Source organism: Macaca fascicularis, chromosome 1 (genome assembly GCF_037993035.2).
Source record: "Macaca fascicularis isolate 582-1 chromosome 1, T2T-MFA8v1.1".
NCBI lineage: Eukaryota > Metazoa > Chordata > Mammalia > Primates > Cercopithecidae > Macaca > Macaca fascicularis.
The window spans coordinates 1629616-1651386 of NC_088375.1; the positions used below are offsets into that span (position 1 = coordinate 1629616).

The window sequence follows — 21771 nt, forward strand, 5'->3', positions numbered from 1 at the left end:
CCTTCTCCTCTCAATGCTAGGAATGTGTTTAATCTTTCAAATTAAAGTGTTATGAAAAATTAGACCTCAGGTCCGCTGTGGCAATAGGGATATTCATGGTCCTCAAACCCCCTTGTACTGTGGGAGCTACAGAAGACGATGAATAGTGTTAAATTAGTGAGGACAGTTACAGGAAAGAAACTGGGCTGTCCTGAAACCAGAGGCGGGACATGAAGGCAAGGGAAGGAGGTAAGATTCCCAAGACATTCCTGCTATTCCCAGCAGGAGGATGTGCACTTCCCCAGACCCTGGCACAGGATGAGAAAGGGCTATGCCAGGGACACTAACTATGTTGCAGAGGCTGCTGAGTGAGACTGAAAATAAAGATGAAGAGGTGGAGTTGAGGCTGGGCTTGTGTGCTCTCAAGCCCCTGTGCCAGCTAACATCTCGATTGTACTTGTCAGACTCCTGTCTAAGAAAAAGCATGCCGCCGGGCGCGGTGGCTCAAGCCTGTAATCCCAGCACTTTGGGAGGCCGAGACGGGCGGATCACGAGGTCAGGAGATTGAGACCATCCTGGCTAACACGGTGAAACCCCGTCTCTACTAAAAAATACAAAAAAACTAGCCGGGCGAGGTGGTGGGCGCCTGTAGTCCCAGCTACTCGGGAGGCTGAGGCAGGAGAATGGCGTGAACCCAGGAGGCGGAGCTTGCAGTGAGCTGAGATCGGGCCACTGCACTCCAGCATGGGCAAGAGTGCCAGACTCCGCCTCAAAAAAAAAAAAAAAAAGAAAAAAAAGAAAAAGCATGCCATTGAACCAGGATGGCAAAGGCAAACAAATAAGGAGAGAGCGGCTCTTAAATAAGGAGAAAGGGGCTCTTTCTCTTTTTGTGATGGAAGAGTCCCTGTTACTATCAGTTCAGGAAAACATTGCTATCATTACACCTCGTCCCCAAGACTCTCTTGAGTGTAATCCCAATGATGGCCTCTGCAGCTGAACAGGGCCTGGACCAGGCTATCCCATTTGTGGGATGGAAGGCTGCATTCTGGGTTGAAGAAAGACACCCTTTGGACTAATAAGCAATAAAATCTATGATCCATAAAAAATTCTGTTTGCCCATCTCATAAGCTGCTTTCTAGGAATTCCACACACTGCTGTGAATTTGATTTTAGATCTTGTGTGGTGGAATAGGTAACAATGCGTTCCGTCAAGCGTCAGCAGAGATCTCAGCAGCAAATGTCAGGGATAAGAGATAGATAATATAGATCTATTAATCATAAGGATTATATATCCTCTAGGGAACGATATATATCTAAGGGTGTATCACAGCTCGCGGGTTCACAGACTAGCCTGCCAGCAGCCGTGGCCTAAGTGCTGCTGTTAAAATACAATGTGGTGGCTGCCAACGCAGAGGGACATGACGGTTCTCAGAAGAAACTACAGGAATTCAGTGTGAACACGATACAATCAGCAGGTAACTCCTTGAGCGATGGGTTCTTATATTTTTGGTAATTAAAACACCTAAAGGTATCCTTGCTCTTAAGGCCTGAGTTTCAGAAAGATGACTTCGTGTGAGGGTGAGTGAGGGGTTGAAGCTGCCTGCAGAGAGGCAGGTAGCAAGTTCCAAGAGGGGTCCTGGTGAGCGTTTCTGCCCAGGATGGCAGTGGTGAGGATTCAGATGGTGCGTGCCTGCAACAATGCAACATTGTATGGGTGGGATCACAGCACTGTAAGGGTGTTGAATTATTTAACTTTGGTGTTGAACTAGAGTGAATGAGGAGTAGAACATGATTAAAAGAACCTCAGTACTTGGCGTCACCGTGACTGAAGGGAAGTCAGCCAGAATTAAGGTGAAGGAGCTGCTTTGAGTCTGGGAGGATGGCTGCCAGGTGAAATTTGGGATGCCTCAGTTCACAATGTCAAAAAGGGGGTTAGAGGTCAGTGAGGAACTGGCAGATGTAGAAACAGCCTGGAGGGATTCCGTTTGAATGCGATGGCGACATTTGTGGGAATGATTGTGTCCATCCAGGGAAGCAAGGCTGTGCCATGGGGGGCACCTGTACTTGGAAGATGAAAGAAGGTCAAGGAGCGCAGAGGCCAGACACCTACGAAAGCTCCATGTGGAAAGGCCTGAATAGAAGGGCATCAGATCCAGGGCATGAGGGGCAGGGCTGGGGAGTATCCAGCTTTGCCGTTGAGAAACTGTGTGTGTGTGTGTGTGCGTGCGCACGCGCATGCAGGTGTGTGCACGTGTGTACGTAGGTGTGCACATGTAAGTGGACTATAATTACAAGAAAACCTCTCCTCTGTAATCCCAGCCGCTTTCTCTCCTGTGACCTTCCTCTCTCTCATCTCCCCTTCCCAGCATCTTCTTTTGTCTCAGTCGTTTAGGCGACTGCCCTTGCTGCTCCCATGTCACCAGCTGCTCTTTTTTTAAAGCAAAGTTCTGGAGAGAATAGTAGTTAAGAGCAGGAATTTGGCTTTCAGTCCTGGCTTTACCATTTGCTGCTGTGTAACTAAGGTAGACCAGCTATCCTCCCAAGTCACTCAGTGAATTAGGGGTGAAAACATGGACCTTGCTGAGATATTAAAGCAACATCAAGTTATTATTACAGTACCTGGCTCGTCGTGAGTGGCAAATAACTTGTCTTTCTTATAAATTGCCGCCTACATTTACCCCTCTATCTTTCTTGCTTCCTTCATTCTCTCATTTCTTTCTTCACTATCCCTACAACTTCTCCCTTTTCTCCCAGGTTAGGCTCTGAAAAGAAACTCTGGAATCAGAAATCTCAGAAGGAGAAATGTCCTAATTCCTTTACTTCTTAATAATTAGGCTTGAACATGTGCTAGCTTGACTTTGCTCAGCCACAGCTCACTGTTTTGGCTGGCATGTTGAGCTCGTTGGAGATAAGATCACATTCTGTGAAGTTTATGTCGTAAGTATTGTTGATAGAATCTGGGAGGAAGTACAATAATTGAGTGTTTCCAAGAATATTGGGAACTTTCTAACAAACCGTGTGTAGTTTTGAAACTAGAGAAGCAGGAGGGAAATTTTGAACTTATTCCTCCACTGAAACCCTGGAGTTTGAGTTGTTTTCCAGTAACAGTAGAGTTCTTCAGAATATCAACTGGGGCAGCGGGGAACACCTGTTGCAACATCTAAGCTGAGCAGATCTCTGTTAGTTTTACAGTCTATGCATAAGGTACCACATCAAGAATAAAAATCCTTCATAAATTATCTGCTTGCAGGATTTATTAATAAATTATTAATTATTGTTTATTAATAATATTTTTCAATCCTGTCATGGAGCATATCATCCCCATCAGGAAATGGAAGGTGTGCAATGCTGGAGCGAGTGTAGGAGGTGAGAAGCCAAGGGTGTAGTCGAAAGGAGCCACTAATCAGCAGCTGGCAACCCAGTTGCTTCCTAACAGCAATGGTTTCAGAAATCAAATTGGCTGTTTTCTATCACTGAGTGGTGACAGCTGCTTGGCAAAGAAATTGTGCAGGAAATTGGAATGTCACTCAAGCCATCAGATAAAACCTAGCCGTAGAGGGCAGTCTGATCTTTCCGTAGACAGTTCCAGGGACTACCTTTCTCATGCCAATCAAGAGCTTTCTCCCTGTGCTCAAAATTCCATGCTCTGGGGTCTCATTAACTACCATGACCTATTCAGGGGCTGAAGTAACATATGACTTGGCTCTTCCACTCCAGAGACTCACAGGACCTAGAACTGTGCTGCTTTTACCACCAGTGTGAGTGACAGGGCTGCCTGTGCGTGAGCGGTCTTGAAAGCAGAGATCAGCATGAATCGGGGAGCCGGATGCAAGCGTGAGCAGGTGATGGGGGGTGGTTCTATCAATACAGCCCCCAGATGCTCACAAAGCCCTTCTGCTTGCTTTATATCACCACCCACCTGCCTCCTACCACTACCTCCCAAAATGGGAAAGCCTAAGAAGGTGGACAATTCCCTGTCGATGTGGATGTAGACAGAAATCGAACATTCTGACGGTGATGGGAGCTGTGGCAGGCTTCACTCTACCTGGAACACAACTGTCATTCATGAGGTATTCTTCTCACATACTTAATGTCTCTATCGTCCCCAAGTCTTGGCAATTGAAGCGGGTATTTCTCCCCATTTCACAGATGCAGAAGTTCAGGGAGATTAAATGGCTTTAGTTGAGGCCACTGAGTAGGAAGGAGAGCAAAGACACACAGGCTGCTGCTGGGGCGCTTTGTTCTGATCCCTCCACATCCCAGCGTCTCCACAGAGGTAAGGAGAATCAAACAGGCTGTCACCTGGGGAAGGAAGAGTGGATGCAAGACGGAGGAAAGCGATCAGTTCCTCTTCTCAGGTATTATTCATTCTGATTTTCTCAATTTGTCACAGGTGCCAGAAAATACCACAACATGAAAAGTGACAACCAGAGCTTCTCAGGGGACCCCCCTAAAGCCTTCATCCTTCTGGGTGTGTCTGACAGGCCATGGCTGGAACTCCCTCTCTTTGTGGTCCTCCTGCTGTCCTACATGCTGGCCATGTTGGGGAACGTCGCCATCATCCTGGCATCCCAGCTGGATCCTCAACTCCACAGTCCCATGTACACCTTCCTCAGCCACCTGTCCTTCCTGGACCTCTGCTACACCACCACTACGGTCCCTCAGATGCTGGTCAACATGGGCAGTTCCCAGAAGACCATCAGCTACGGAGGCTGCACTGTGCAGTATGCAGTCTTCCACTGGCTGGGATGCACGGAGTGTATCCTCCTGGCCGCCATGGCCCTGGACCGCTACGTGGCCATCTGCGAGCCCCTGCACTATGCCGTTCTCATGCACCGTGCTCTCTGTCAGCAGCTCGTGGCTCTGGCCTGGCTCAGTGGCTTCGGCAACTCCTTCGTGCAGGTGGTCCTGACTGTGCAATTGCCGTTCTGTGGGCGGCAGGTGCTAAACAACTTTTTCTGCGAGGTGCCGGCCATGATCAAGCTGTCGTGTGCCGACACAGCTGTGAATGATGCCACGCTGGCTGTGTTGGTGGCCTTCTTCGTGTTGGTGCCCCTGGCTCTCATCCTTCTCTCCTATGGCTTTATTGCCCGCGCAGTGCTCAGGATCCAATCCTCCAAGGGACGACACAAGGCCTTTGGGACGTGTTCCTCCCACCTGATGGTCGTCTCCCTCTTCTACCTACCTGCCATTTACATGTATCTTCAGCCCCCTTCCAGCTACTCCCAAGAGCAGGGCAAATTTATTTCTCTCTTCTATTCCATAATCACCCCCACTCTCAATCCCTTCATCTACACCCTGAGAAATAAAGATGTGAAGGGGGCTCTGAGGAGACTCCTGGCCAGGATCTGGAGGCTCTGTGGACGATGAGGACGTGAGATGTAGCATCTCCATCAATTAAAGAGCACTGCACAAGTCTATTGTGCACTCAGAGCATCTTTCACTTAAGGAGTTAATACCCAGAGAGCTCAAAAACTCTGTCTTCAAACATCTCACTTCCTGTCATAATACCCCAAATCCCATAGCGACAAAGTTCATTTTAAAAGTGTAATTCTAAGAGGCCATATGTTTTTAAGCATTGTTTAAATAGACTTCAATAAGTATGTGTGGAATTATTTAACTTCCAATTTCCTGATTCTTTTCTCTTTTCCTCTTCCTGTATTTCTTTTTTTCTCTCCCCATTTGTGTCTTTTCTATTACTCCTAAGTATACACAAGATGAAGCTGAAATACAATCTTATTTTACTTATAATGAATATGTGTTTTTCTCCATATACTTAAACCTCCACAAATTTTACATGACTTTTTCAAACAATTCCAGGAATTAAGTAGATTGCTATCTCTTTCCTGTGATTTTGGATTTTTTTTTTTCTCTGTAGTTTACATTTTCTTCTATAGAAAGTTTTTCCATGAAATGTAAACTAGTACAAAAACTAGTAGAACCACTATGGAAAACAGTGTGAAGATTCCTTAAAGAACTAAAAGTAGATCTACCATTTGATCCAGCAATGCCACTACTGGGCATCTACCCAGAGGAAAATAAGTCATTATACGACAAAGTTACTTGCTCATGCATGTTTATAGCAGCACAATTTGCAATTGGAAAAATACGGAACCAGCCCAAATGCCCATCAGTCAACTAGTGAATAAAGAAAATGTGAGATAGGCTGGGCGCAGTGGCTCATGCCTATAATCCCAGCACTTTGGGAGGCCAAGGCGGGTGAATCATGAGGTCAGAAGTTCAAGACCAGCCTGGCCAAGATGGTGAAACCCCGTCTCTACTAAAAATACAAAAATTAGCTGGGCATGGTGGCACACGCCTGTAATCCCAGCTACTCAGAAGGCTGAGGCAGAGAATGGCTTGAATCCGGAAGGCGGAGGTTGCAGTGAGCTGAGGTCGCGCCACTGCACTCCAGACTGGGCGACAGAGTGAGACTCCATCTCAAAAAACAAAAACAAGAAAAAGAAAATGTGAGATATATACCATGGAAAAACACTATTCAGTCATAAAAAGGAATGAAATAATGGCATTCTCAGCAACCTGGCCAGTTTTAAAGTCCTAATGCCCAAAAGTTATCTTTCATCTCTTTCAAGCTCAGCTATGTGTTTCTGATTACATTATTTATACAGGGTATCAAAGTGTTTGTAGCAGGAAGGCAGTTGGTAATAGTTCACCAACATGCAGAAACCCAATCTCCAGTTGGTGCTGCTCAGAAGTGCTAACAAGACAGTTTGCAATAGAATGTAAATCTCATACTGTTTCCCTTATAGAAACAGTCTTAAGGGTTTTTTTTAAATGTCAGCTCATCTAAAAGGCATGTTTAATAATGTGATTGTTTTACATTCTTATACAAACTCCTATATTGACAGTTCATAGACCACACTTTGAGTAGCAAAGTGTGGCTACTTTGATGGCTAATTGTATAGAGGAAGTAGTATTTCCATCCTGAGCAATTCCATGCGGTTTAAGAGTTGTCCATGTGTTGAGAAGCAATTAGTAAATATTTCCTTAAAACTTGATGCTCTGTGAAGTATGATAGATGAACTGTTCCTCGGATGGGATAAATCCAAAATAAGCTGTTATCAACTGAGAGCAAGATGCATCTTCTACATAATACTTCTAGTTAGGAGTGCAGGCTCTGATACTCTCAAACCTTTCACTCCACGATTTTCATTCTATCCTAGCAAAGATGAAATTCCACTCATTACAGTTAGAGTGAGGTAATTTTTTAAAAATTATCTACAATAGAACCATTTGCCAAAGTGACTTTTAAAATGCACCAAGCAATTTAATTTACCCTTAGAGCTTTAGAGAAATAATTTTAAAAATTTCCAGGTACTCTTTTTTAAAATTAAGAAAAGGAAACAATTTAATTAAATAAATACAAAAAAAAGTTTTACATATTCCTGAATTTTCAACTAGCTACACAAACATGGATTATTCTTATTAGAAAACAACAGTATTACAAAAATTTTAAATAAATAAATAGCTGCCATAAAATTTCAACATAATATATAGTCAACTAGTTCTGTGTTATGGTCAGTTAATAGAAAGATAGCAGGAATGATGATATGAGCAAAAGTAAACAGAACAAAGAAGAAAAAAAGATAGGAAAAAGAAAGACAGTGAGAAGAGAAAAATAAAGACAAAGGAAGTGCTTTATTGAACGAGCTAATTACACGAGGTCACCAAGAGGAACGTCCTCTAACTGAGGCGCTGGGATGAGAACAACATCCGCTGCTGTCGGTGCCCTGGTGTCTCCCTCACCCGGGCGCAAAGGAGACGCCCCAGCTCTCCACACGAAGGCCCGGCGGGCGCGCTCTCCTCTCCGACACTCCCCCGGAAGGATCACAGAGCTGTGCTCTTGGCCTGCATGGGTCGCAGCTCGCTCCACCTGAGGACCCCCAGCTGGAGGGCCCGGAGACCGCCGCGTCTGGCAGCGCTGCTTCCACCCCTACCACGAAGGCTCAAAGACGATGGTCAGCTCCGGCTTTTCTTCTTGAAGTGTTTCTAACGCGCTTTTTGTCTCATAATTGAAATACATTTCAGACAACCTGTAAAAGCAAATAGAAAGCCTGGGATGCACACTTCAGATAACTCTCTCAGAGTCGTTAACCTTCAAAGTGTCTTCTCTCCATTTCCCTAAACTCCACACACTTCTAAAACGTTAAACAAAAAAAAAAAAAGGACCACAACTCCCAGCGTGCTCCGCGTCCTCGCCGCTGTCACCGCCGCCGAGACCAAGATGGCCGCGAGACTCCGCGGCTTCCTCAAGAATGCCTGGGCCGAGGAGGCAGCGCGCGTGTGTATTTCGTCATCCGGAGCCTCGCTGTAATTCTGCCCCCGTTCAGCCCCTACACCAAGTACTCCATCACCATCAACAAGGCCACGCCCCACAACTACCCAGTGCCCGTCCGCGATGACGGGACCAGCCGGACGTGCCCAGCCACCCCCAGACCCCCAGGGCCCCAGCCTGGAGTGGCTGAAGAAACTGTGAGCACCCCCAATGACAGAGGAGGCCCCTCCCACAGCTCCCAGTAAAAATGTGGGGAAAAAAAAAAGCTCTAAGTGTCCGATGTGGTCCTGTTATATTTTTAACTATCTAGTTGGGAACTTTTTAAGCATACATAAAAGTATAGAAAATAGTATAATGAACCCCATCTCCATTACCCAAGTTCGACTATTAAACAGGTCATGTCAACTTGTTTCTTCTATTGCCCACCCACTCCTCCCACCCATGGATTATTTTAAATATTGCATTTAATGCATCTGTCAATAATTCACTTTCTGACACTAAAATATAATTACAATATCACTATCACACCAAAACTGTTTAACAATAATTTCTTAGTATCACTGTATGTCCAGTCAGCATTTACACTTCCTTAACTGTCTTGTAAATTTTTTTACCTTATGTTCATTTAGTCATGAACCCAACCAATTCTACACATTGCATTTGCCCAGGATGCCTCTCACATTTTCTTCGATGTAATTCTTCCTCCTCTTTAATAAAGTTTCCCTTGCAACTTAACTAATAAATCCGCCCATTTGTCCTGCACCATTTCTAACCATCTCAGTTTGGTGGTGGTATATACTGAATGCCTGTCTTCCTTAAAATTTCCCATGATGATGCCCGAACCCCTAATGTGATGGTACTTAAAGGTGAGGCCCTTGGGAGGTAGGTAGAGTGAGATGAAGTTGTGAGGGTGAGTGTCCTTACAGGAGAGATACCAGAGAGTTTGTTCTTTCTCCCCTGTCTTCTCTCCCTTGCCTCCCCTCACTCCATGCAATCACATAGCAAGAAGGTAGCCATCTGCAAGTCAGGAAGAGGACTCTCACCAGCAACCAAATTCATCAGAGACTTGATTTTGGACTTTCCAGCCTCCAGTATTGTGAGAAAATAAATCTCCGTGTTTGAGTCACACAGTCTAGAACAGCTTGTTATCGCAGCCTGAGAAAACAGGTTGATTGCATTCATAGATTCTTCAATCTATTTTGAGCCTGTCCCTCAGCCTGGGTCCTGAATGTCGCTCAGGGCTAGGTCAGTGACACTACATGTAGCAGTGTTCCCAGCTTTGACCTGACCAATTCTTCTTTTCTTCCCCCATCTCTCTTAGCTCTGGGAATGTTGGCTTGTCCTGCAGCAAACGTGCTCCATTACATCGGCACAAGGATGCAAGGCTGATTCAAACTTGTATTTATTCAAACCTGCATTCCAACAGGTTCTCAGCCTTGAGATCATTAATATGGACAGAACTCCCTGGACTAAAGGAATTTATATTTTGGGAGCAGAAATAGATAATAAATAAACAAGAAAACGACATAGTACATAAGATGTGCTTCACTGCAGAGGAGAATGAGAAGAAAAAAGTGCTTGCTTCTATTTTCAGTAGAATAGTCAAAGACAGACTCGCAGAGAGGAAGACCTTTAAGAGAGAATTTAGGAATGTACAGAGAATAATGCATGTGGATACTGAAGGGGAGAGAGTTCTAGGCAGGAAGAAAAGCAAGTGCAAAAATCCAGAGATGACAGTGTTCTTGCAAAACAGCAAGGAGACCGCTGTACTGGGGTAGAATAAGCAAGGGTTGGGAGAAGCGGAATCTTCGGAAGCAGGAGAGGCTGGATTATGTGGGGCATGGAATACACCATGAGTTTGTTGCTCTGATTATGAAAGTGATAAGAAGTCACCAGACGATGTTGGCAAGAGTGATATGATCTGACTTACATTTTAGCTGAATCCCTTGTCTGCTAAAATCAGAATAACAGATGCAGGGTGGCCTGTCAGAATGCCACCATAACAATCCAGACACCAGATGATGGTGGCTTGAGCCAGGGAAGAAGCCATGAAGCTGGCCAGAAGTGGTCAGGGAGTGGCCAAGCTGGGAAGGCAGAGCTCACAGGATGTGCTGACACATTGGACGTGGTTATAAGAAAAAAGAGACAGTGACGACAGAACCAAAAATGTTTTGGCCTGAGCAACTTAGAGGAAGTGACCATTGACAGAGATGGGGAAGAATCAGGTTTCAGGTAGAAGAGAATAACATGGGTGTGGATCTGGATGTGACGTTTGAGAGGTTTATTAAACCTCCAAGAAGAAAGATCAGACAAGCACGCAGACACAGAATTTATGGACATGTAATCTGGAGGCCATAGCACATATATCATGAATCCAGAAGACCAGGTAATTTAAATGAGGGAGAAAGTGTAGGGAAGAAAAATTAGCCCAGCGACTGAGCTCTGAGGATTCAACACATAAGGGTCAGGATGATGAAGAAAAGGCCAGAAAGGAGACTGAGTAGAAAGAGCTGATGAAATAGGAGAAAACCCAGGAGAACATGTTGGCCTTAAAGCCAAGCAGTGAAAACGTCTTCAGGGAAAAGTGCGATCATCACAGCTGACAGAACCGTGGGACTCGCCAGGAAGCTCCTACTAGAGAGGAGATGACTACCTCAGTGGTATCACAGAGGTGGGTCGGCAATGTCCTGACACACTGTTGAATTTCATATAATTTCCAATCTTGCTGTTCCTGGAACACTCTTTTCCCAATTAGGAATCCTCAGAAACAAAACAACAAGATCTCCACTATGTAAAGACCCTTCCAAATCGGATGAACCATAGACGAGTTTTACAAAGTACGGTTCCTTGTGTAGAACAGAATCCTCCTTGGCCATGATCGCATTAGGACTTGTGTTTCTTTAGAGAATATGGATGAAATCCAGCTTAACTTTGGTTGTTCTAATAGTCTTAATGAAGTGGAATGTGTAGTTTAAGCCCCATATTCTCTATTTTTAAAAATCCACACAACTGACCCAGGCCCAACCTAATCCTGAGTGGCTGCAAATGAAGCCAGAGCCATCCTGGATTTGGTAACAGTCAACATTTCCTGAGGACTCAGAGTCCCGCCACGGGCATCTCTGCAGCGCGCACTCACCCCAGGTTCTGCAGGAGGCAGCTCTGCTGTTTCAGCACTTCACAGAACATCATGACCCCCAGGTCGCCCAGGTCATTGTTGCCTAGGCTCAGCTTTCGCAGGCTCTGGCTGGAGGTCAGAAGTGTGGAAAGATCCCAGCAGCAGTGTGACGTGAGGTTGCAGTTGTCTAATCTGCAAAAAGGGGGTGATTTAAAGAAAACGTCCCCTTAACCATCCCCCCGGCTCCCCAAGATCTTAGCATCTTAGTCTGTCTTCTTTCAGGTACAAAAAAAAAAAAAGAGCACAGGACTAACTAGCTTGAAGCAGCCTTGTATGCCAGTAATGATTCTTCTCTCTCCTTTTCAGATAGGAGCATCTCTTTCAAATCCACTGCATTGCACAGATCAAATTAGTAACAGTGGTTTGTTCACCGATTTACCGAATTCTGTGCCCTTCCCTACATTTCCATTAAATATAAGTGTCATACTGCCCCCTTATTTTGTGGTACAGAAAACTGATGGAAAGGACTCAAGTTCCTACCTTTATATCATCTGGAAGGACTCCTCCCAGTCCCATGATCCTGTAACAAGGCAAACTCTAAGAAGACACCTCACTTCTAAGATACAGATTATCTTGTGGCCACTCTGCCTAAACTTCCCTCCACCCTTGGCCACCATGTGTTCTCATTGCTGTAATAAGCGGAAGGACTTACTCCAACACCTGAAGCTTGCAGTCGGGGTGCAAGAGTCCCTCACAGAGTAGCTTGATCCCCTTGTCTCCGAGAGTGTTGCCTCGCAGGTAAAGGTGCGTGAGATTCTGATTAGTGCTGAGTACTGAGGACAAAGCTGAACAACAGACTGATGTAAGGCCAGAATTCACCAACCTGTAGAAGGACGGGGAGAAGAGTCCTCAGTGCCCAGCTCTTCCCCAACACTGTGCAGCTGCTTCGACTCAGTGCCCTGTCCTCTCTCAGCAGCTGCAGCCTTTAGCTCAGAGAGCAGAAGCCAGCATCTCGGATATGATCTGGGGAGAGCATGGCCTGCTGTCTGTGGCTGCCACAGGAGACACAAATGATGTCTCAGCAGACATTTTGCTGGATCACTCCGACAGAAAGAGAGCCAAGGCAAACTGAGCCAGTTACCCCATACTCCTGCTTCTCACACAGCTTTCCTCCAGCCAGGAGTGTTCCTCAGTACCACTCCTTCCAGAAAGACATCCCAGTGGTTATCCTTGACTAATAATGCCTGTAACACTGCAGACACCTGTTTTTTTGTTTGTTTTGTTTTGAAGAGAGACAGGAAAAAAAAAATCCTCCTCATGGGAAGTCAGTGCGGATTTAAACATCAAAGACAACAGGTGAACGTCCATTGTGACCTTCTAAGCTGTAGCTAGGGCTGTGACAGGAACACTATGGGGCCCTTAGCAATTGCAACCTCCCGCCTTCCTGCTCCCCCAAATGCCCCTTTCACTTCTTTCTCGCTGCAGCCCTCAACCACACTGGAGAAGTGGAAGGATCATTTGAGTCCAGGAAGTCGAGGCTGCAGTGAGCCATGATTGTGCTGCCACACTCTAGCCTGGGCGACAGAGTGAGACCCTGCCTAAATAAATAAATAAGGCCAGGTGCAGTGGCTTATGCCTGTAATCCCAGCACTTTGGGAGGCCCAGCACTTTGGGAGGGTGGATCACGAGGTCAGGAGTTCAAGACCAGCCTGGCCAACATGGTGAAACCCCGTCTCTACTAAAAATACAAAAATTAGTCAGGGTGGTGGTGGGCACCTGTAATCCCAGCTACTCGGGGAGGCTGAGGCAGGAGAATTGCTTGAACCCGGGAGGCAGAGGTTACAGGGAGGCAGAGGTTGCAGTGAGCCAAGACTGCCACTACACTTCAGCCTGGGTGACAGAGTGAGACTCTGTCTCAAAAACAAATAAAAGAAAAAGGCTCTTGCTCTGTCACCCAGGCCGAGTGCACAGCTCACTGCAGTCTTAAACTCCTGGGCTCAGACAATCCACCCACCTTGGCCTCCCAAAGTGCTGGGATTACAGGCGTGAACCACTGTGTCTGACCCAGAGACCAGTCTTATTTGATTATTATATCAACCTGGCAAGGAAGGAGTGCAGCTAAAACTATTACATACATTTTACAGATTAGAAATCAAAGGCTTATAAAGATTACATGTTTCTCTCAAGGCCACAGAGCAGGTGTGTGGTGAGGAGGGATCCAGACCTGGACTTTCCACATTTTAGTCTCATCATCTCCCCCCTGCCCTTTCTGTCCACCTCTCTCTTCCTTCTGCACAGCAAAGGGCCTCTTAGAGCATAAAACCCCAGGAATGCATTAATCTCAATGGAATTAAGAGTTTTGATGTACTATTCTTGAGTCAAATTAAGCCCATTCTATCACCCAGGAAGAGCATAAGAGCTCTAAAATCACTAGTGGTGTAATTCCTAGGAGCATAGATGCTCAGAGGGTACAGTACACAGAAAGCCTCATACTCCAGCCCTTCCACAAAGCCAGGAGTAGCCTCCTTCCTGCCAGAGTCCTTGGTAATGGCATGTTTTTAAGCTCTTTGGTGTCTAAGAGGCAGGAAAAAAAGAAATACAGAAAAAGTTTATTCAGACAGTAAAGTGTGAGCGGATGACCAGCAGGAAAAAGCGATTATCCACCCACTGGTTTCTATCTTCCCAATTAAGGAAGAATCAAATTGAAAAGACACAGTAAGCAAGACTAATAGGGAAATGAAACCCAAGAGAGACAGACAAAAACAAAGCAAGTTTTGAGTGGCTTCTACTAAGTTCTCACCCCCAGGTAAGAATTCTATTAGAGGGTTGTTGTTAATGAACATGCAGAAGGGATTTGTAGGATTCCTGGCAAAGGCCAGGAACATTCCAGTAGAATGGGGGTGGTCTTCAAAGAGGAAAAGAGAAAATATTTTTAAAGTTATGTAGTTAAAGTTATGCAGGCTTTACCACTATTTCCAAAAAGGAGTAGAATGGATTATTCAACAGATGTTTGGGGAGCACTACACAGTAGTAGTAGTGATAGAAGTGGCAACAGACAGTGTAGTTTTGTTAAGAACATGTCATACCCAGATTGTGAAAATGCTGGTAACTATTAAGCAGTGGTTACACTAAACACATAATAAAGTGTTTAAAGAGTCAAGCAACCATGTCCCACCAACCAATCCTTGGATTAGAGGAATGTGATCGACATAACACCTTGATTTGAACCAATCCACCTAACTGAACTCTACATTTACCAAGCTAGATATCTTGCCATGTACTGTATTAAGTTAATTTGTTGGGGATTTTTATTTATTAACTACCTGCTTATGTCACAAAAATGTCTCATAATGAAAACTGAATCCCAGTGCTTAGGGAGGTCAAGGTGGGAAGACCACTTGAGGCCAGGAGTTTGAGATAAGCCTGGGCAATATAGCAAGATCTTGTCTCTACAAAACAATTTTTAAACATTTTAAACATTACCCAGGCATGGTGGCACACCTGTAGTCTTAGCTACTCAGAAGGCTGAGGCAGGAAGATTGCCTGAGCCCAGGAGTTCAAGGCTACAGTGAGCTATGATCCTACCACTGCACTCCAGCCTGAGCCACAGAGAAAATACCCTGTCTTAAAAAAAGGAAGGAAAGAAAGAAAGAGAAAGAGAAAGAGAAAGGAAAGGAAAGGAAAGGAAAGGAAAGGAAAGGAAAGGAAAGGAAACTGAGGAAGAAGATTGAGCATGTGCGACCTTGAGCAATATTGAGACAGGCAGCACACACAGTATTTATTGTGTGCTTGACATGGATGATGACTTTAAATAGGGTTATCTCATTGAATGATCACAACCTCAAGATGGGAATGTTATTTTTATCCCTACTTTTAAATGGACAAAATGAGGATCACAGCAATTAAAAAATAAGTAGGAGCTTCTTAGATGGATGGTAGAAAGTGGGAAAGTGGGGGTAACCCTCCAGGCAAAATGAAAAGAGTATGCAAGGATAAGGAAGATTAAAAGAACCACCAAGGTGTTTCAAAACTAATTCATAGCTAGGCACAGTGATGTCCACCTATAGTCCCAGCTACTTGGGTGGCTAAGATGGGAGGATTGTTTGAACCCAGGAGTTCAGATGAGATTGGGCACCCTGGGTGGTATGGCAGTAGGCGAACCCAGGAGTTCAAATTCAGCCTGAGCAACATAGCAAGTCCGCATCTCTAAAACAGCAAAACAAAACTTATTCAACATGACTCAAAATGGAGTGCAAGGTGTGGTAGGAGAGAGGGCAGTATCAGGGACAGCCTTGTGTGCCAAGCTAAGATGTCACTCTGACGACAGAGAAGAACTTTTGAAGGTTTTTGAACAAAGGGTCAATATTTTCAAATTTGCATTTTAAAAAGTTCCCTCTGGTGTAACGATGAGTGGTAGAGGGAACTGAAAGCAGAGCTTTAGGACTGTCCTCCATTTACTCATTTGGCAGCCTCCTGGAAAGCCCCACCATTCAATGAGGCGGGAGGAAGAGGGCAGGAGCAGGTCAGAGAACGGGGGTGGAAGGTGGGGTATGATAATTAAACCAATGTTGCAAACGCTCAGCATGTGTGACATGCAATATTGAGACAGGCAGCACACAATATGCAGCCAGACATGAGGACCTAAAGTTCAAGAAAAAAAAAAATGTGGCTATACCTAACACATAGGCTATACCTAACACACAGCCACATGTATGGCTACACCGAACACATAAAATGCATAAAAGTTTTGACTGATTAATGCCACTTATAGATATCTATCTCAAAAGCAAATACACATGCATAAAACTACATATAAAAACGTGATTTTTGCAGAGTTGTTTGTAATAGTGGAAAAGAACAGTTATCCCCAAATGCCTTATTTGATGAAATAAATCATGGTAAAGGACACTATGGGATATTATGCCCCAATCAATAGATCTACACAAATCAGCGTGGAAATTTATCCATGATAAATGAAAAAAAGGATATCACAGAACAATATTTATATCATGGTTCTAGTTTCAATAGATAGGGTGTTATGGATTGAATTGTTTCCTCCAAGACTTTACATGTGGAAATCCTAGGCCCCAGTACTTCAGATTGTGACGTTATTTGGATATTGGTTACTGAAAATGTAATTAGTTAAGATGAGGTCGTTACTAATCTAACATGACTTGTGTTCTTTCACAGGGAAACGTGGGACATGGAGAAAGACGCACACAGACACAGGGAAGACGCCACGTAGACATAAAGGCAATGGTGTGGGAGAGGCATCTACAGGTCAAGGAATGTCAAAATGTGTCAGCAAGATGACATTCCACCAGACACTGAAGAGAAGCATGAACAGATTCCCCACAGCCCTCGGAAAGACCCAGCCTGCTGGTATCTTAACCTCACACTTCTGGCCTCCAGAACTGAGGGCCAATAAATTTCTGTTGTTTAAGCTTCTCTGTTTGTGATACTTTATTACAGCAGCTCTAACAGACTAGGCATTTAAAATACTATGTAACAATGTATTACAAATGCAACATGAAAATCGCATAGGTCTTCATTCACATTACTGATATAAATACCACCCAGATCAGCATATACAGGAAATCCATTTGTCCATAATTAGCAACCAATATGTGTTCACAAAGCTCTGATACTCCCTTGGATGGACGGACGGACGGATGGATGGATGGATGGATGGATGGATGGATGGATGGATGGACAGACGGATGGACGGACGGACGGATGGACAGATGGATGGATTATATAACAATCTATTGTATTTTTAAAAGTCTGGATGGTTGCTCATCAGACTATTGTAAATGGCTCTCTCAGAAGAGGGCTGAGAAGGAGCTTTCACTTTCCACTTTGTACTATGATATGTTTACACCAAGCATGTGTTACTTTTCTAATAAAAAGTTTGTGAATGACATCTGGGTTTAAGACCTATCGTTGTTGAAATTGAGAGGTATATGAAAATTCTCAGGGAGTGTAGAAACATTTAGTAACAAACAAACAAACAAAAAGGTAAACCAGGCAGGGTGTGTGGCTCATGCCTGTAATCCCAGCACTTTGGGATGCCAAGGCAGGCAGATCACCTGAGGTCAGGAGTTCGAGACCAGCCTAGCAAACATAGTGAAATCCCTATCTACTAAAAATACAAAAATTAGCCGGGCATGGCAGTGCACACCTATAGTCCCAGCTACTCAGGAGGCTGAGGCAGGAGAATTGTTGGAACCTAGGAGGCGGAGGTCGCAGTGAGCCAAGATTGCGCCACTGCATTTCAGCCCTGGTGACACAGTAAGACTCCATTTCAAAAAAAAATAAAACAACAAAACTAAACCAGTGGCAAAATCCCCAGACCACAGGAAAATAAGCCAATGCAGGATCCAGGAAGGGGGAAGCTGTAACATTAGCAGGAAAGACTGAGCAGTGACCTAAACATAAGAGGAAGAAGGCTTCCAAAGAGGAGGAGAGAAGTGAATTAAAGGCAGCAGACGTCAACTAAAATAAGGACCGGGAAGGACCTGTACGACCTACAGGGACCCAGCCTGCTGATGCCTCAGTTTCAGACTCTGGCCTTCAGAACTGAGCGGCAATAAACTCTTGTTGTTCAGGCTGCTCTGTTTGTGATACTTTATTACAGCAGCTCTACCAGGTTGGGTATTGACTACAGAGAGTGTATTACAGATGCAACAGGCACATTTGTAATTGGTTTGTTTGTCATTTGGAATTTGGAACCAGGATCACTGAGAGTCACCTGAGCGCCTATGGCTGGGCCCCTTCCTTCGGTTCCATCTGCTTTGCCTGGAGGGCTCTTCCGGCTCCTTCACAGCCCATCCCATACTTCACTTAGCACCTGCTCCAATGTCACCCGCTCAGAGAGGCACCCGCCAAGCCTGAGCAGAGAAGCACCCCTCGCCGTCACTCTAGTTTTTCTTATAGCTCTTATACACACTGTATATTTTTTAGCTTGTCTATTATCTGTTATCGTTTCCCTAAAATAATGATTGTGAAAACAGGGTTGTGGTCTGTTTTACTCACGGCTACTGTCAGTGCCCACCACAGAGCCCCCAGAGGGCCTGCAAAATAAAGGGACCCAGTCATGTCTGTTGAACAAACCTAGAGAAGCAGAAGTCAAACTGCTAAGGAAGGGTAACGCCCTAAGGCAGTTTGCTAAGGAAGGGTAACGCCCTAAGGCGAGGAAATGAAGGCCCTGCACGAAGACTTCACAGAAAGAGACATGGTCACATCTGAGGATGGGCTGATGGGACAGGCCCAAGGAAGGATCAGAGCTTTGTGAACAGATATTGGTTGTTAATTACGGATTAGTGGATTACTCCTTTGGGAAGACCTTTCCTGCTCTATTTTGTCTTGAATGCTGATCTGGCTGGTATATATATTAATAATATGAATGAATGAAGACGTATACAATTTGCTTGTTGTATTTGTAGATATTATTGACAGAATCAAGATTTGAAACTGCTTAGTCAATGGGTCAAAAGACAGGTAAGATGAGGTTTAGCAAAGCTAAATTGAAGGTCCCACCCTTAGGCTGAGAGCCAGAGGAAGAAGCCCCGTAGAGAGCCCATTAGCAACATCTCCTAAGGCGATGCACTGGGAATTAAGGCAGTGGCTGGGGGGGTCACAGACGTTTGTCTACACTGAGTTCCACTACCTTCTCTCTGAGTGTCCTTGGACAAAGTTACGAGGCTCCCTGAGTTGTATTTTCTCCTCTTTAAACTGGAGACACAGATACCCACCTTACAGCATCTTTCTGACGCCAACTGAGAAAATCCATGTAAGAACAGGAAAGAGCAGGTGATACGGGAAAGTGGTATAGGGAAAGTGGTACAGGGAAAGTGCATGATTATTAGTGGGTATTCTCTACTACTGTTTACTGCAGAATTCCAACAAGAACCAAAAGGTTTATGTAACTGCCAAAAAGCATAAGGAAATCAGAGGCTCCACCAGTGAAACCATAGTTCTCTGCAACAGGAGCTAAAACATCCACCACACGTCATCAGGTCTGGGCACCAAATTTCAAAGAGAGACACTAACAAACCAGCCTGTGTACCTGGGAGAGCATGGCTACACAGGTGAAGGTGCTGAGCCCTGACACTGTTGAGGATAAAGAGGCTGCAGGGTAAAAGCTCTCTCCTAGTGCAGAGGCTGCAGGGTAAAATCCCTCTCCTACTGTAGAGGCTGCAGGGTAAGAGCTCTTTCCTGGTGTAGAGGCTGCACGCACTGGACGATAACTTGCATGCATGCACACATAAAATGGGTGACTATTCATGTGAGTGCCTTGGAAACAAGTTTTTTCCTTAATGGGCAATTGGGCTGCACAATCTCTAAGGTTTTTTCCAACACTAAGAAACTCTAATGCTATAATCATAAATTAGCATAAATTATCTCATTAGCAGTAGTATACATTATATACATCCAGTCCTTCAAACCATTTCTGATGTTTTTACCTCCTTACTCTACCTTCAACTCTGCCTGACCAGAGTAACCCCCATCCACATTTTCCACATAATTCACCTCTGAAAAGAAGTTACTTTTCTGCTGAGACACCCATGAAGACTTACCCCAGTTTCTGCAGGTTACATTGTGGATTCTTGGCTTTTTCACATAAAATTGCGACTCCTGCGTCTCCCAGGGCATTCTCCCCCACGTAGAGTCTGGTCAGGGAACGGCTGGTGCTCAATACTGACGCAAGATCCTGACAACACGCTGATGTGAGGCAGCAGCTGACCAGCCTTCCACAAAGATGGCAGAATGTCAGTCATGTCTCTCACCCACGCTCCACCATGAACAAGGAGGCACCCGTACCTGCCACTGCCTCTACTCCAGTTTACACATGGAAAGGGAGTGGACACAAGCTCTACGTACACTTCTGATTTCCTCTTCCATCTGGCGGAATAACAAGCTCGCACCAATACTACATCTTCCCAGCTCCCTACATTCAGCTTTATTGTGGTGAAATACGTGTAAAATGAAATTTACCATCTTAACCATTTTTAAGTGCACGATTAACGGCCTTAAGCACATTCACATTGTTGTGCAACCATCTTCACCACCGTCTCCAGAACTCCTTTCATCTTGCCGAAATGAAACTCCATAACCATTAAACAATGTCTTCCCGTTCCCCACTCTCCCATTGCCTGCAACCACCTTTCTTTCTGTCTCTATGAATCTGACTATTCTAGGCACCTCCTATCAGGACAATCACAGAGTATTTGCCCTTTCAAGCCTAGCTTATCTTACTTAGCATAATGTCCCTGAGGCTCATCCATGTTGTAGTGTGTACTAGAATTCCTTTTAAAGCTGAATGTACATATATAGCACTTTTCAACACCCTTTATCCGTTGAAGGACGTTTGGGTTATTTCTACCTTTTGGCTAGTGCTAATAGTGTTGCTATGGACATGGGTGTACAAATAACATGTTTGAGTTCCTGCCTTCTTTTTTTTTTTAACTCTTCCTCGGTTACCCAGGTGGGAATGCAGTGGCGTGATCTTGACTCACTGCAACCTCCGCCTCCCAGGTTCAAACGATTCTCTTGCCTCCACCCAGAGTAGCTGGGATTACAAGCACGTGCCACCACGCCTGGCTAATTTTTGTATTTTTAGTAGAGACAAGGTTTTACTATGATGGCCAGGCTAGTCTCAAACTCCTGACCTCAAGTGATCCACCTGCCTCGGCCTCCCAAAATGCTGGGATTACAGGTGTGAGCCACTGTGCCTGGCTGAGTTACTGCTTTGAACTCTTTTGCAGATATACCCAGGAGTGGAAATGCTGGCTTCAATAGTAATTCTATATTGTTTTAGGAATTGCAGTGCTGTTTTCCACACTGGCTGCATCATTTACTTTCCCACCAGCAATACACAATGGCTTCCATTTCTCCGTATCCATGCCAATACTTGTTTTCTAGTTTTCTTGCTTTTGTTTAATAATAGCCATCCTAATGGGTGAGAATTGGCCCTTCCATTTTTAAGTGTTTTTTTCTCTCCTTCAAAATGCAAGTCTCCCAGAAGCATTCAGGGAAGGGCTGCGTACAACATCGAGTGTCTGCACTGCTTTAGCACCATTTTTCTTATACAACATGAGGACCCAGGGCTTGTCATGAAATTCTAAAACTCCTCTAAAGCAATGCATTACACTGGTTTTCTTCTTTTTCTCAGCTAAGGCAGTGGGCACCCTACAGGCAGTCATCTTCTTTTTTTATTACTTATGCCCCTTGTCAGGGTTGAGTGTGTGACTTTCCCCACAGCAAACACTAACTGACCGAAATGCCACAGACACCCAGAGACAAGCACACACAGCCACCTGAGCCGCCGAGGCCACTGTCACTCAAACTCCAGCCCCCCAGGCCTCACTGAAGCCAGAGTG

The 21771-nt window shown here is 44.8% G+C and overlaps 2 protein-coding genes and 1 pseudogene across 5 annotated transcripts in view; 2 read left to right on the top strand and 1 right to left on the bottom strand.

Moving 5' to 3' along the window:
- The window catches only part of OR2B11 (olfactory receptor family 2 subfamily B member 11), a 68137-nt gene extending 62408 nt beyond the window's left edge, over positions 1–5729 (top strand). Inside the window, exon 2 of the mRNA XM_015429893.4 lies at positions 4372–5729. Within this exon, the coding sequence (XP_015285379.1) occupies positions 4392–5348 (957 nt within the window). The 5' untranslated portion in view covers positions 4372–4391 and the 3' untranslated portion in view covers positions 5349–5729. The remainder of the gene's footprint in view (positions 1–4371) is intronic.
- Positions 5730–7319: 1590 nt separating this feature from the next.
- Positions 7320–21771, bottom strand: part of NLRP3 (NLR family pyrin domain containing 3) — a 32633-nt gene continuing 18181 nt past the window's right edge. For all 4 annotated transcript variants that reach the window (XM_045390620.3, XM_045390622.3, XM_074017582.1 and 1 more), the window contains 4 exons: positions 19969–20139; positions 12102–12272; positions 11411–11581; positions 7320–8032 (listed from right to left, as the gene is read on the bottom strand). In XM_045390620.3, coding sequence (XP_045246555.2) covers positions 7933–8032; positions 11411–11581; positions 12102–12272; positions 19969–20139 — 613 coding nt within the window. In that variant the 3' untranslated portion in view covers positions 7320–7932. The remainder of the gene's footprint in view (positions 8033–11410; positions 11582–12101; positions 12273–19968; positions 20140–21771) is intronic.
- On the top strand, positions 8200–8539 carry LOC123572908 (NADH dehydrogenase [ubiquinone] 1 alpha subcomplex subunit 3 pseudogene; annotated as a pseudogene).